Raw genomic sequence first — 15413 nt, forward strand, 5'->3', positions numbered from 1 at the left:
GGGGGGTGCTGTGACGTTCCAAACCAGGTGGGAATGGAAATAGATGCAGAACAGGTCCTTGAGGTTCCCAAACCAAACTTAAATCAGTTCACGCTTTGGCACTATAAAAATTGAGTTATCAAACAAACAAGCAAATAGGGAAATAGAAACCAAGCAGAATCACACCACGCATGCACCTTTTTTTAAACAAGAAACAAACTATCTCACATTACCTTCATCTTTCATTCTGTACTCCCTCTCTAAACACAAATCTTGGTACCCACTATTTCTTTAACACAACTAGAGAAGACTAAAAAAATAAAGGGTTATGAACTAGTATAATATTGAAGCAGATAACCTACTCCTATAAATAACAAGAAAAAACAATGAACAGACCAAGCTTGTAGAACCAGTGAAACATAATACAGACAATATACGGCAATCAGACTTATCTAGAACCGGAAACCCAAACCTATACTCCAAATCAACCAACTATTAAATTGATAATCAACCATGCTTTGATCACCAAACAATCATCCATGTCCACATCATGCACAAGAAAAAGCACAGAAACAGTTGTCATTGGCAATGCAACAATTCCAGTCCAAATTAACTCAATCTCACAGTTGATCTCATTGAAGTAAGTGAACCACCTCATCTAAAGATTAAGTTACTAGTAGAAAGAAGACACTTTAGATATTCATTTTAAATTTGCAATACACCTACTCAAGTGCAGGCATAACTAGTTACTTGGACCAAGCACATGCAGACATTTTTGTGGCAGTGAGACTTGAAACCAAAAACAATCACTATGCAGAATATGAAAAACAGCACCAGTTTATTTCCCAACATAGAATTCAACAAGAGACAAAAGGCCTCAATCTTTATATCAATTCAACACCCCGCATCTCGAAAGTGTCAACAAAACAAATTTCAACGTTAAACAATACTAATTCCACTACCAACTCAATTTTGGCTATACTCAACCATATACCAATGAAAAAAAAAAGCGACATTGAAATTCAACAAATCACATTGACCATCCAAATCATCATTAATGGCAATGCAGCAACCACTTTAAATCCGAAAAAATACGCTGTTTATCTCTAGCACAACAATAACAACAACAGTACGAGCTCTGCTCACATTGCCATTCCCAAGCCTGCGGTAGACTGACAGCCAGGTTAAAACTAGTTTACCTCTAGCACATAACAAGGAAATTCAACTACATCAAAGAAGTAAAATCCGCAATTGTTTCACAAATTCAACTCTCCACATTTCTATAGAATTCACCAAAACCAATTCCATCAATTTAACAATACTAGTTACACTATCCAACTCAAATTTTGCCCTAAAATTCAAACAATATTCAATCATGAAATTTCAAACAATAGTATAATCCCCTCTGGGACTTTCCGACAGCAAAGCACCATAAGGTGAATCTTCCTGATCTTCCGGGGCCCTAAGTGCACCATGAACACACAGAATCACAATCCCAAAGCCAATTGAAACGAAAACATTCGTCCAAATCTTAGCAACCAGAAGCGCAACGACAGTCACCAAACTCAGAAACCCTAACACAAACCTATCATCAATATCGAAGCCGAACAGCTCCAACGGCTCATTACGGGAGAAGTATAGGTAAATCCAACCGGCGAAGATGATTAGGAACAGCACGAGTGAAATTGGACGTAGAATTAGGGTGATTAATAGGATAAAGAGGATGATTAGCACGTAATTACCGGCGAAATAACGGAGGTTTTTGTTGATCCGATATGTTGCGTCGGAGAATGAGATTGGGAGGCTGAGGGCAGCGGTATCGATGAATAACGGCCACGGTCGAACGGTGACGGCGGCAATTGTTCCAGCGTCCGGCGGAGGAGAAGACATTAGGAAGTTTGATCTTCTTCTTTTTTTCGGGTCGGAAAATTCGAAGCTGATTCGGTAAATGAGGAATATAAGGTGAAGTAATTGGGTTTATAGGTGGAAGTGTGGAACCAAGATTTATAGTTTTTCTACTGCCTTTCAGTTGTACCCCAAATATATTGCTAAATATCGATTTGACCCAAACTTTCATTTGCTTCATACCCCTTTTGCTCCTATATAGTTTAATGAGTATTCGAGTCAGATTGCGTGTATCTCAACTAATTTCATGGGGTACCTATTTTACGGTATACTTACTACCTTCCGCTAGTAGATGTACCGAATAACTCTGTCCCCCAAAACTTTGACAAATAGGAAGAGATCACCTAGCATTTTTGCCCCGGAGACCTCGTAATTCTCGACCCACTTCACTGACCATTATGCCATACGCTTGAGGTTAATGTGTTCGCTACTATAGTGTACTCTACGAGGGTGATAAGATACATTTGTTCAAGGATTACATTTCTCATGAAACTAATTTGATTAAATCATTTGTTTCCAAGTGTATCCTCTATCATTTTCCAAGACTTCATCATATATGACTACTAAGTTTAATTTTAGAACAGTTACCACAATTTTGAAAGCCTCCTTGTTCTTGCTAAACAAAATCAAAGTACTTTATCCATTCATTTGCTATATTTCAGCTCTTTAAGATGACGTTGAACAACTTGGTTAGTCATAAATTACTTTAGATCGCTCACAGTAGTTCTACGGTGAGACGGCACCTCGACAGGGGCGGGTCTAGCTTATTACATGTGGGTTCCCGTGAACCCAATAGTTTTTTCACATACCCTATATATATTTAAAAATTAATTAAATATCAATACTTATTGTATATTTACTTAAGGTCGCATTAGGAACCCATAAACTTTAAATCCTATGTCCATCTCTGCACAGGGGCGGGTTCGCGTGAACCCAACAGCTTTATATATATATATATATATATATATATATATATATATTTGGTTGTGAACCTAGAAACTTTAAATACTGGATCCGCCTATATGAGCAAGAGTCAGTACTTCCAATTATTTGAACCAGAACATGGTGAAGTGACAAAGATAGCACCTGAAAAATTGAATACTATGAAGAACAGTTTTCATAAGCTACAAGAAGCAGACCATGGGAGCTAAATGCATCTTTTGAATCAATCATATTTGTCTCAAGTATATGTCATAACAATATCTAGCTTTCTGCAGTTTCATAGATGATGCTTTATCTTGCCTATAATTTGATCAATATAGTAGCAATCCACTGAACTACTAAAGAATACAAGGAGAAAAACAAACCAGCAATACAAAATAGAGCGCGACAGAGAGAGGGGGAGGAGGAGGCCGGAGGGTGACAGCACTGTACAGTGTGCAAAATGTCAACAGCAGCGACGCTAACAAAAAAAGAAAACATATACAATATGTGCTCAGGATTCTCCAAACATTTTCTCCTGGATGATTTGCCCAAGTTTCAAGTACAGATCTCGCTGCTCATCAAGGCTCAGGTTCATTATTATCTGTATTATATGGAGCAAGTATATCAGCTCCAACAGAAATACTTCAACAAGAAATTACATGGAATTCATGTCACTTGAGCCACGTACCTGATCCAAGACCATCTCAATTGACAAGTTCTGAGGCGCCACAAAAGACTGATGATAGATATATGCAAAAACAGCCATCACCATCTGCGTGAACGTACACATAAGAAATATATCACAAACTGATAGTTCGGATTACAACTAGAAAGCACTACTAACAGGCCAGAGTAGGAGGAGAAGTGAAGGAGAAATCTATCGGTCTATGGAAATACTGATCCTACTAATAAGGTATAGAAAGCGACACTTCATTTAGTTCACCTGACAATCCATTCTATCTGTGATGCCACCATGTCCAGGTATACTATCACCAAAATCCTATAGCACCAAGAGAGAGAGAAGATGATTGCAACATAATAGCAACGATCCCACTAGGGTAACTAAAAAATCAAGATGAAGTAATAACATTGAACCTTAATCTTGAAGGCTCTCTTAAAGCCGCTAGCAAAAAAGCCTCCAAAAGGCGCTATGATTGATGCAAACAAGCCAAGCCACAAGGCATGCCATTGCACAGGCAAAACAGAGATCTCTCTCCAAGGAAACTGCGCCAGTAAGAATTAGTGAAGGGTTATGCCAATGCTGGATCAGCTAAAAAAGGATTTGAATTGACTTCAGAAAGCTTAATAATAACACAAGCATAACGAAGAAGAGGCAAATAACAGGAAATCTTTTTTTTTCAAAAAGATGAATTGCCGGATAATCTCATGTCGAGTGTTTAGGACAATCAAAATGAACCACTTGCAGTTGTATACATTCAACACCTCTCCAAAAAATACTACTATTTCAAGGCTCAACATTTTAAGATTTTTTTTTTTTGAGATGATAACATACACTTGTGGTCCGGTCCTTCCCCGGACCCCGCGCATAGCGAGAGCTTAGTGCACCGGGCTGCCCCTTTTTTTGAGATGGTAACATAACATTCTTATTTTTATTTTTTTGAGATGGTAACATAAAATCTTAAGAAATTTCAAATCATTCAGAGCATTTGGTTCACACAAAACTAATCTACAGGCTGTGTCATAATATTTTATTATAAGTTAATATTATAATATTTGTTATCACACACCAACATCATGCTAACTTACGCTAAATGATAATGTGTACCCACATTAATATTCAAAGCATGTTCAAAAAATTTGCCCACCAGTGAGGATGTTCATTGTGGTCAAAATCGTCTAAACAAGTTTTTGCTTCTAAAAATATGACATGTTTAATATTCATTGATATACTTCATAGAATTTTTTAAGTTAACAATGTGCACACCACCAACCTTGTTTCAAGCCCCGAACTGATAAAAATTTTAGATCGCAACCTCTTCTGGTTTTTCTTGTAGCCTCTTATATTTTATTTTTTGCAACGTTACAAGCTTTTAGATTATTAGATGATTAAAAGTTTAAGGTCTCCAAAATAATTAGCCATCTGCAACACTCTATCAACAAAATGAACTATCTGCAATGCACCACTCACATTTTTCTCCTTTCCTTTTTTTTTTGTTGTTGCACCAACCAAATTTTACTAAAGCTAGTTTGCCTCCAAAAAATTCACATTTAATGAGCATTCATTTTGATATTCCTATTTTTGATTCTACAGTTTGCCAATAGTAGTAGTTTTATGATCTTCCAGACATTTAGTTGGTTTACCATACTCTTTCAGAGGAAGGAGTAGCAGTTAAAAAAAGTAAATCAGTTATCCTTATGCTCTTCAATAGTTTTATGATGTCTTATTATTCAAACTAAATCATTAGATCAATTTCTATAATAAAAGATTCACACTTTTCAGGTTGCCAAAGGAATGGCCTAACAGTTGAGGCGTGGGAGTAACAACATGAAGATACAAGGTTTTACCAAAGTCACTAGAATAGTAAATATGAAAGCAGTAACAAAGCAACAACAAAAAAATAAAACTTGAAATGTCGAAGTTTTGACGGAAATTCGCTTACCCATGCAGAAAACCACTCAGGTACAGTAAAATAATCTGGTTTAAACAGTAGGCCAGGATCACAATCAAGCCACCCAGCTGATAAATCCTGCATTAAACAATTTGGAACTTAAGGTTTCCAAAACAGAGGAGCAAATCTCTCAAGCTAATTGGGAGAGACGTTACCCTAAAACATTACCTTCCTAGGACATGTTAGCCACCTGAAGCGACCAAATATATTGGCAAGCTGCAAATTAGCACACAACAGAAAGTAATTAGCAGAACAGGGAAAAAGCATACACCCTTCTCAAATCATTGTTTTGAAGACAAATCTTTAGTAGGTGCGGGAAAAACACGAGAAGGGGAGAGAATACATAGATAATTTGATGACAACACAATACAAGACATACAATCCATATGTCATATTTGTGAGAGACTAACTAAATACTACTCCCTCCGGTCCACAATAAGTGACCAATTTGCTTTGTTATTTTGGTCCAAAATAAGTGTCCATTTATATAATCAAGAAAAAATTCAGTTTGTTTTTCCAAAATCACCCTTATGTACGTGTCCCTAAAAAGTCATTTACTCCTCACATTTGAGAAGAGAAGTAAGTGCTACTATAACTATTGTGCAACATTTAATGAAGGGTAGTTTAGTCACACTAATTATTTTCGTCTAGAATTTAGTATTTCCTTAATGGGTGTGCCAAAAGCAAATTGATCACTTATTGTGGACCGGAGGGAGTAACATGTTAAACTATCTCTAACATTGTAACTCATATACACTAACACGACCCCTCAAAGTCCAGGTGAGAAAACCAACTTGAGTTAGCTTATTCTACGCATAAAAAGCAAATAGTCGTCTGAATGGTTGTGGAAAACTTGCCCGAAAATTCTCAAAAATGTTCTAATCACAAGAATCTCACAGGGAAGTTTAGTCATCAAAATATTTGTAGAGAAGTTGTTGACATAACAATAGCCGGAAGGGCTATATAGAGGCTGAGGCTGTGTTGCCGAAACTGTTAGCGGAAAGAGACGCGGCACCAAAGATAAGGTTGGTGCCGGTCATCGAAAAGAGGCAAGAATATTATGTAAGAGAGGAGAGGAAAAAAGCTGACTGAACCAACAGTATAATGCCACCAGCCGGTAGGCGGAAGTTACCAATGTCTCTGCCGAAATTGTATGGGCTCCTGATATCATGTGATATAATTAAGAGAAGGAAAAACTAAGTAAAGAGTTTGATAACTAGACACAAGATACCCATTATGGGTGTGGGGAACTCTCCACGTCTTCTATTTAACCGGCGAGGGAGCAGCTTAACAATAATAATTAACAGTTAACACTTAACTCTAACATTACAACAACCAACACTTGATACATATTTGCAGAAAGCAGAACAAACTTGAGCATAAGATGTCAGTAGCATGTTATATTACATAGAGTTTATCTTGATAAACTGGCATAAAAACATACAAAAAGGAAGGACCAATGTACACCGTCATCAATTCACAAATTCCAAACTAGAGACAAATCCATGCATTTTTTTCTGAAATACACAACCACTTACCAGAAATGCGGAGATAATGGTTGATACTGATGCCCCAATAAAGCCCTCCCAAGTTTTCTTGGGGGACAACTTGATCAAAGGAGTTCTTCCAAAGAAGAAACCAAAAATATAAGCAGTTATATCATTGATGACAATGAGTGACGCTGGAAGAAGGAACCTGCATTACAGTAAACCTTTATTTGAAGTTCTATATCCATGTCCAATTTTGTTGCATTATTTCAACTTGGGGGGGGGGGGGTGGGGGGTAGCAGAAGAAGAATAGCCCTGTTAAATTTTGTGTCAAGCTTCAGAAAGAAAAAAAACTATTAGTGGAACAAAAACTTGTGAAAATGGCCAAAAGATGTGGCATAATGTGTCAGTTCCAAAAACATACAAGAAGCCCTCTATCTTTCGACTAGACATATGCACGCTGAGGAAAGAATATAAAACCTGAAATTAGTCCAAATGATTACTTACCAAAGAGAACAAAACAATTAGAAGAAGCGAAGGGCAGGGTAGAGTCTTCAAATAATAGTTTCAGCACTAAAATAACATAAAATCCCGACAAGTGAAAGACTAATGAAATAGAAAATCTATTCAAAATGGAAGAAATAGATTTAAGCTGTCTTACCAGAAAATTCCCTCGAAAATATTGGCTACAGTGAAAGAGGACTGAGTAAACACTACAATCAGAATCATATGAGTCCAAGCGTACTGGCCAAATTGATACTTGTACCTCTTCTTCTTCAATGTCAAAATGAACCACATAAAACCTGATTTCAAATGAGAGGGAAAACAATAAAACTCAACCAGCAAAAGATAGTAATCCAGCAGTCAGTCACAAAGTCATTCATACTATGAGAAAATAAGGCAGCAGTATACAGAACAATTTGTGATTTGATATGCCTTGGGTGTTGTTAAATGGACAAGTGATTGTCGACATTGCAACATTGAATGAGTACGATAAAATAGCCCATACAAACCTGCGATATACAAGAAATAACACGTGACCATGTGATACTTGATAAATCTGCTAACAAGCTTGTATAAAAATTTGTCTGAAGTAACCGTGTTGACAAGCCTCTGGCTCAGGATGCGTCCGTATACAAACAGCATAGCTGTAAAGAAAAAGTGCCTGGAAAGAATATAATATAATAAGCAAAAACAGAAAAGAGAACCAGTAAACACTAGGATATTGCGTCAATCTTGTAATATAAATTCCCAAGCTTCTCAAACTACATTCTGCAGATATATATCACTAATGAAGGGACTCAAGAGAGGCAACCGTGAGCTCAAGTGATGCAAAGGCAACTGTAGATTTGCTTATCTAGTTTCCATAGCCTGACAGCTTGGAGGTTTCAGTCTGTGTATCACAGGCCAACTAAAATAGTCCCAAGTCCACACATGAACCAGATTAGCTAAACCAATATCAAGTAATTTCGAGAATTCCCTCTTTGTTCAAATATACCTAACCTAGACCAGATACGAGTTCAATTTCCACTTGGATCCGGTCCATCACGTGCAAGTCTGCACTTTGGACCTCACCACAGCAGGAAGCATATAATGTGGGTGACTTACTATTCAAGATAGCCATTCCGCGTGCTTCACCAAAGTTAGGCTTCACGTGCTTCACCCCTAAGGGGTTGTTTGGTATGATGAATAAGGAAAATAATCATGGTATAACTTTATCCAATGTTTGGTTTATATTTTTGAATCATGTATAACTAATCCTTGTATAACTTAATACACCAATTGGTATATTATTTTATACCACCAACAACATGGAATAACTAATCTATGTATAACTTATACATGGATAAAGCACCAAAAGGACAAAATTATCCTTGACTTTTTCCTAGAAGCCAATGAAGGCCAAGCATCCAAGGGTATAATTGTAAACTCATTGATTTTTTATTCAAAAAAATAAATAAATATTTTAAATGATATCTTCTATATCCAAATTTAGTGCAATGAATAGAACACCCGTTAAGAAATAGTCCATGTATTACTAAATACTAATCCATGTATTACTAATCCCTACATAACTAATCCACGCACTATAATCCATGTACAACTTTTCTTTGTACCAAATGACCGCGGTATAGGATGGACTTGGCTCTAAACCTGGCTTTGGACATCCTATACTGACCACTTTGTACTCCGATTAAGATTTTCTTTTTCCAAGTGCTCTCATTGGGAAGCTGCTACACCTTTTCATGAATTTTTTGACCCGTTAAACACGTCTCCCTCCCCCTCCATTTTGTAATAACCAATGGGGAAAAGAGAATTGGCCTACAGCTATTCATCATCTTCAAGGGTACGGTGTTATGTCATAGATGCCAGACTTCTCGACATTCTGGCTGCATAGTGAAAATCTCCCACAACTACTTAGCAATGTTGTTAATTAACCCAAATTGGAACCTCGTATATCAATTCCACAACTTCTATTTCAAATCTTGCCGGGCTCCACTTATCTAGATGCAGCATCTAACTCTATCATCCGCCAGAAGAGTCACCAGTTGCTCTAAAACTTCATCTAACCAAAGATGAAGAGATAGTCCCTAAGAGTCTAATCCAGGTATAGTAGGAGTCCATCTCTTCCCCTAATATCCTACAAGGGACGAGGAAATAGCTGTCACAGAAGAGGAGGGCATGGATATTTGACTTTGACGGCATGACTAATCAAAATGGGAACAGAGTTGGGGCAGAACCGGTTCACTGATAGCTTGTGTTCTCCCAGGTGGCATTCACACACCTTAATATTTCTGCTTTTAGTCTTAACAAAATTCGAACAGAAGAACATTCTGTTCATATCTGACACATAAACTCCTACTGAAAAACTTTCATGTCTCTTAGGCTCGTTTCCTAATTTTCAAGCAAGCTGGAATATCTGATGTAACATCATCAAATACTCCATTGGGCACCTTCAAAAGAAGAATCTACTGGTTTTAGAGAATCCTCCTCAACCAAAAAACATTTCGAGTCCATTTTTACCTTCACCATCGTGTCAAGACATTTCTCCATCTTTGCCACTTTAGGATAGCTTTCAGGTGCAGGGATTTTGTTGGAAGGAAGATCAGCCAGACATACCCTTCTTCAAGAACTTTTGTACATCCAAATTCAAGAAAGCTGCATTAAGGAAAATTTGGGATGCTAGTCACAATTCTCATTTTCCCTTCATTCGCAACTATTCGAAGAGATCTATCGAACTTATTGAAGCTTTAGAATAAGCAGTACTTCTATAGCTGGTCTGATTTCCTACATCTTCTGCATAACTCTCCTGTGGCCTCAAGTTCACAGACTGACTATACTGTATTTCAATAATTGATAGACTTCGCCAATAGACCTCCCAAACAATCCATATGATTCTTTTCTAGTTCAAATAAGTTACTCTCTCCATTCTGAACTTTGTGTTTACTTTCAATTTAATCACCTTTTACGCCACTATATACTAATTTTTAATTATAGGATGATTAAGTTGAAACAGAACCTTTCGTGGCCTTCCCCGAACTTCACATCGACTTCTCAGAAAGTTCACTCTTCCCGTTAAATTAAGTTTCAAATATTCACTAACGAGCTATCATCCTACAATACAACATTGGTTCTCGGCCAACAATAAATCTGGGAAGCACAAATCCATCAATATCTTGAATTGAGTTCTCGAGAAAATGGACAAAAATTGGCAAACTAGAAATAGCAGTATATATCCTTAGGGGGAAGAGCCACTCTTAAATAGTGTTCCTGATGCTATTCAAACCAGCAGCATGTTCCTCTTTCCAGCACTGGTGTCAATCTTAATGCGTATTCACAAGATGAGAAGAGATATCCTATGGAATAGAGCAAACAGGGAAACTCTCGATGGCTGGGGAAAATGATATCAGAAACAGGAAGAACGGAGGTGTTGGGATTAAGAACTTGAAGTCCCATAATGAAAGTCTTCTTTTAAAATGGTATTGGAAATTCAACAAGGATAAGAACGTATGGGGAAGATTATTGGCTGAAAAGCTCACTTTGGATAATCCTCGGTTCACCAAAGAATCAACCGAACCTCATGGAATTTGGAAGCATATGCATTCTTATGGAGACAAATTCACTGAAAATTATGGTTTTCTACTTGGCAATGGCAGGAAAATTAGATTTTGGGAGGATGCTTGGTTGAGTCTCTCATCTCTTAAAGCACAGTTTTCAGGATTTCTTCTCTTTACAACGCCATGATAGCTTATTTTTCCACTTCACTAGGATTATCTTTTCCTCCGGAGGAACTTAAATGATTATGAAGTATAAAGGACATTGATTTGTTAACACTGATCAGCAACTTCGCTCTAGATCACCAGAAATCCGATTCCTTCATTTGGAGAGGACAACAGTCTTTTTTCTGTGAAATTTTGTTACATACCCTTTATTTCTCACGACAACAGTGGTACTTTTCCATCAAAGAGTGTCCGGCATAATAATGCCCCTCTGAAAGTCTCCTGTTTCTCTTGGCCAGCGGCTAGGGAGGCATGCCTCACCCAGAACAACCTCCACAAAAGAGGCTTTCAGATTTGCAGTCAATGTCCTTTATGTGAAAACCACTCTGAAGATGCCATTCACGTTTTTCTTCAATGCAAACTCACTTTTCGGTAAAATATATTGCCTTTACAAGAAGTCCAATGGCAAAAGAAAATTTATCAGGAAAGTAAAATACAAGAATGATATTGCTCACCAATTTAATAGCCTGAAACCAGGAAGTTGCTTGTCTTCATGCGCTTTCCTAAGTAGAATGAACAACTCCTTTGCCATAAAAATTTGTATAACTACTATCATAGCCCAAATATAAAGATGCCCCATGTAAATGACGAAAGCAAAACCGCCAATCATCCAGAGAGTTGAATATAGACGGATCAACATTGACCTATACTTGCTCCGATCGTCAACGAGCAAATGGGCTCCATTTGCTTTGACAACCTCCTGAGGAACCTGAAATTTCAGGAAGAGGGAGAAAAAGAACTTCAGCAACAACTTCAGACACGTAGCATCTACAAGATACCGAAAACCAAAATCTAGCATTTTCTAGTTGCAAAATTGAATAAGCAATAAATAATAGGAGTACTACTTATCAAAAAAAATAAGGAACTCCCCTTTTCCAGTTTATATGACAAGACATTCCAAATTGTTTCACACCATCATACTGATAACGTTATTCTACCGTCGATACCACTTTCACAATCTTCAAGAGTTGAAACATATTTAATTATTCAAATTTTAAATGTTAATGTGATGTTTTCCTATCAAACAACTTTTTTTTTATGACCGAGAAATCCGTATGGAGCTGACCCTTTAGTCCGAGCCTACGAAACTCGGGGATGATGGACCTGCCCCTCTACCTGTCTCCACTTAAATACCTGAGTTAGACCCTTAGTGCGCGGCACGAACATGACTATCAAACAAATTTTGAACCACTACTTCATTAAATTTTTTTCACTACCACTATTACAATACAAAAATTAAATTAACATCTTAAACTCTATATTCAGTCCATACCATCACATAAGATGGAACTGAGACAGTAATTCACTACTTTTGTCAAATGGCACATTAACTCTCAATGTCATTCTGTTATTCATCTATACTCTTTCATTCTTAAATTTAAGCGATTAACACCGACTAAGAGCAACCAGAAAAAAAAAAATAGAAAATGCAGCCAGTCACTAGAAACACTGAAACAAAAGGAAAGTCACCTCATTTGATCCTCTGCGACGACGTAGTCGTGGTGTTCCAGGGGCACCAGAATTACTATCCTTTTGCATTGCTTCAATATCAAATCCTTACTCCGCTACTAATGCATGAATACTTACAACCACCTAGAATATTTGAAAGATAAATAATAAGAAGCAAAAGTAGCTAAAAATAGCCAAAATCATGGAATTTAACAGAGACTAATACTATTCATATTAAATTTATGATACTCACCTAGCTCAAAGATACAAATACATACAACATAATTTAAGTAACACCATTTCAGTAAGCATTGCCATCTTATGAAAACTGAAAAGTTCAAACCTTTTTAAACCCCACACAAAAAATTAACTAGAATTTGTAATAATTCATAAAACCTAATCAAGCCAAGTAGAAATACGATCAAACATAGCAAAAAAATTGAATCTTGATTAAATAAACCAACAATTTAGACAGTTACAATCAAGAAATAACAACAAAATACTGTTTAGCTAAAAGGGGTCTTAAACCATCAAAAGAACTCCAAAAACGAAACAACCTTAAATTCTTTTAAATTAAATAAGTTCAAAAAAAATTAAACAGTCAGTGGAAAATAGCACAGCCAATTAAAATTTAAACATATTGTGTAGAGAGGATAAATTAAAGAGATTATACCTGTATTTGTGGGAGCAAAAACATGAACTTTCTGAGTTATGGCTTTGTTTTTTGGTTAAATTTGGAGGGTAAATTTTTTGGAATTATACCAGTAGAATTGAAATTTGGATTTTCGATAATTATAACCTCTTGAATGTTCCTGATTATATGGGGCTTAAAAACTATATTCCGTACTTAACAATTTATTAAGTAAACGATAAATAAATACCTAAAATATAAGTCCAAAAGTAGTGGCATCACTGTCTTTATTCTCATGCTTTCGATAAAAACAAAAAAAAGAAAATTTAAAAAGCTGTGGTTTCATATTGCACTCTTTGGCTTTTATTTGCCAAAAGATATTCCTTAATAGGAACATAAATTATTTTTATTTCCTAGCCAAAAAAATGGAATTGATCCTTTATTAAAAAAAAAGTCAAGGAACTGAAGAGTTTATTCATGTAAAATTTATGTAATTTCAAGCTAAATTCCAGATTTTTGGGAATATCCAATAGTTAAATCTAGAATATCTAAGTTAATTAAAAAAAGTGTGATTAAGATTAATGAGTCATTTGTTTAATATGTCAAAATTAATAATAGAAGCATTAAGGGGCAGAATGTCAACACACTATCTATCTGGAGCAATGAGCTAATGATAAATACTTGTCACTTCAGGAGCTTTTGGCTGTTAAAATTTCCAGCTAAACCAATAATAGAGGGAAGTGAGTTGGAATTAAAAATCTTGAAATTATACTTAATATAAACAAAATTAAAATATTTTCTCTGACTATTTTGTAATATATTTTATAAATTAATTAGAAAATATTTATTTCTAAATTTGATAGAATTGGATGTGCTTTTTGGCATTTTATTTCCTTCCCTTTCCTCTCTTTTTTCATTTCCTTCTTATTTTTATTCAATTTTTTCTCTTGTTTTTCATCTTTTTTTGTTCCTTTCTTTTTCAGTGGGTTGTCAAAGGACAAATGCCATTATAGCTTTTTCCCAATTTTGATAAGCTTTTCGAGGGGGTTTTTACTTTTTATAAATAACAATTTTTCTCTATAGTAAAGCAATATTTTACTAGTGGGGTTTGAGGAAAGTCGGGTGTACGCAGAGCTTATCCCACATCAAAGGGATAGAAAGGTTGTTTCTAAGAGACCCTAGGCTCAGAGTTTCTCCACAGTAAAGCTAAGCATAAATTTCATGGCTGAAATTTTCTGCTTAATACGGTTAAATTAATAAAGAAGAGGGAAATCTCAGCATTCAGTTATTTTACTCCAAATGTATTACAAGATGTTTTCACTTGATAAAATTATTAATTTTACAATTTTCACAATCAATGATTCTTTTATGCTCTTTTAAAGGCTATGCTCTACCATAAACACAAGTTTAGAATCTTGTAGAGGAAAGGTGTATGGGTCAGAATCAGACCCTACGATAATTAACGAAGCTAATCCCGTCTTAAGTTAATTCATGATTAATTAGTGGCACGACTACTCAGAATTAACGATATTCAACCCGCATCTGACTCGATCAGCAAGGCCATGGCCCATCCGGCACCATGAAGGCGAAATCCCAACGTGGTCACGGCCACTTATTGCCAGCTCACGAAGCTCACAGCTATAAATACCAAGAGAGGAAACCTTAGAAAGGGGGGCTTCTTCTTCACCACTATAGAGAGAAAAAAAAAGACAACGATACCCAAATTATGGGCAAGAGGAACACCATTGTAAGGCTCTGAACCTCTTCATGGAGAGGCAGACCAAACCAATATTATCAATAAAGGCTTCTAATGTTTCTCCCCCTAATCCTGAGTACTTATTTTCGTTTCCTTCATTTGGTCCAACGGATTATTACGGTTTGCTATGATTTTTCCGTGATTTATTTATATTGTTTTATACTCATAAGGTATGTAATAACTTTTGAGTCAAACAATTTGGCGCCGTCTGTGGGGATTTCCTAGCAAAATCGCGTAGTTCTTCCCTGGACCAAAAGAAAAGAAACGCCAAACTCGAAGGGGAACTCGAAGATCTCAAATCAAGATCTGAGTCCTCTCTCTCTCTCCGATCTCAGATAGTGCAAACAAAAAGAAGAAGCCCTCCCCCCCCCC

At 36.3% G+C, this 15413-nt stretch overlaps 2 protein-coding genes across 2 annotated transcripts; both read right to left on the reverse strand.

The window, feature by feature from the left end:
• LOC109232338 (PRA1 family protein D-like) lies at positions 995-1968 on the reverse strand. The gene has a single exon (XM_019398069.1). The coding sequence runs from the start codon at positions 1867-1869 to the stop codon at positions 1363-1365; it is 507 nt and encodes a 168-aa protein (XP_019253614.1). The 5' UTR covers positions 1870-1968; the 3' UTR covers positions 995-1362.
• On the reverse strand, positions 3026-13512 carry LOC109232339 (phosphatidate cytidylyltransferase 1-like). The gene is made up of 12 exons (XM_019398070.1): positions 13328-13512; positions 12676-12798; positions 11661-11914; positions 7939-8090; positions 7587-7728; positions 6977-7133; positions 5607-5654; positions 5430-5516; positions 3904-4032; positions 3752-3808; positions 3497-3580; positions 3026-3409 (listed from the first exon to the last, which is right to left on the reverse strand). Exons 2-12 carry the CDS (start codon positions 12742-12744, stop codon positions 3320-3322), a joined length of 1269 nt encoding a protein of 422 aa, XP_019253615.1. The 5' UTR covers positions 12745-12798; positions 13328-13512; the 3' UTR covers positions 3026-3319.

Source organism: Nicotiana attenuata, chromosome 9 (assembly GCF_001879085.1).
Source record: "Nicotiana attenuata strain UT chromosome 9, NIATTr2, whole genome shotgun sequence".
NCBI classification, from domain to species: domain Eukaryota; kingdom Viridiplantae; phylum Streptophyta; class Magnoliopsida; order Solanales; family Solanaceae; genus Nicotiana; species Nicotiana attenuata.

Bases quoted from the DNA above. Each gene is read 5' to 3' on its own strand.
- LOC109232339 (XM_019398070.1), bottom strand. From the start codon at position 12,744: ATGCAAAAGGATAGTAATTCTGGTGCCCCTGGAACACCACGACTACGT. The intron at 5,655-6,976 runs GTAAGTGGTTGT...GCTAATTTGCAG, and splicing joins CCATTATCTCCGCATTTCTG to CTTGCCAATATATTTGGTCG. The intron at 3,809-3,903 runs GTTCAATGTTAT...TTGGTGCTATAG, and splicing joins AGAGAGCCTTCAAGATTAAG to GATTTTGGTGATAGTATACC.
- LOC109232338 (XM_019398069.1), bottom strand. From the start codon at position 1,869: ATGTCTTCTCCTCCGCCGGACGCTGGAACAATTGCCGCCGTCACCGTT.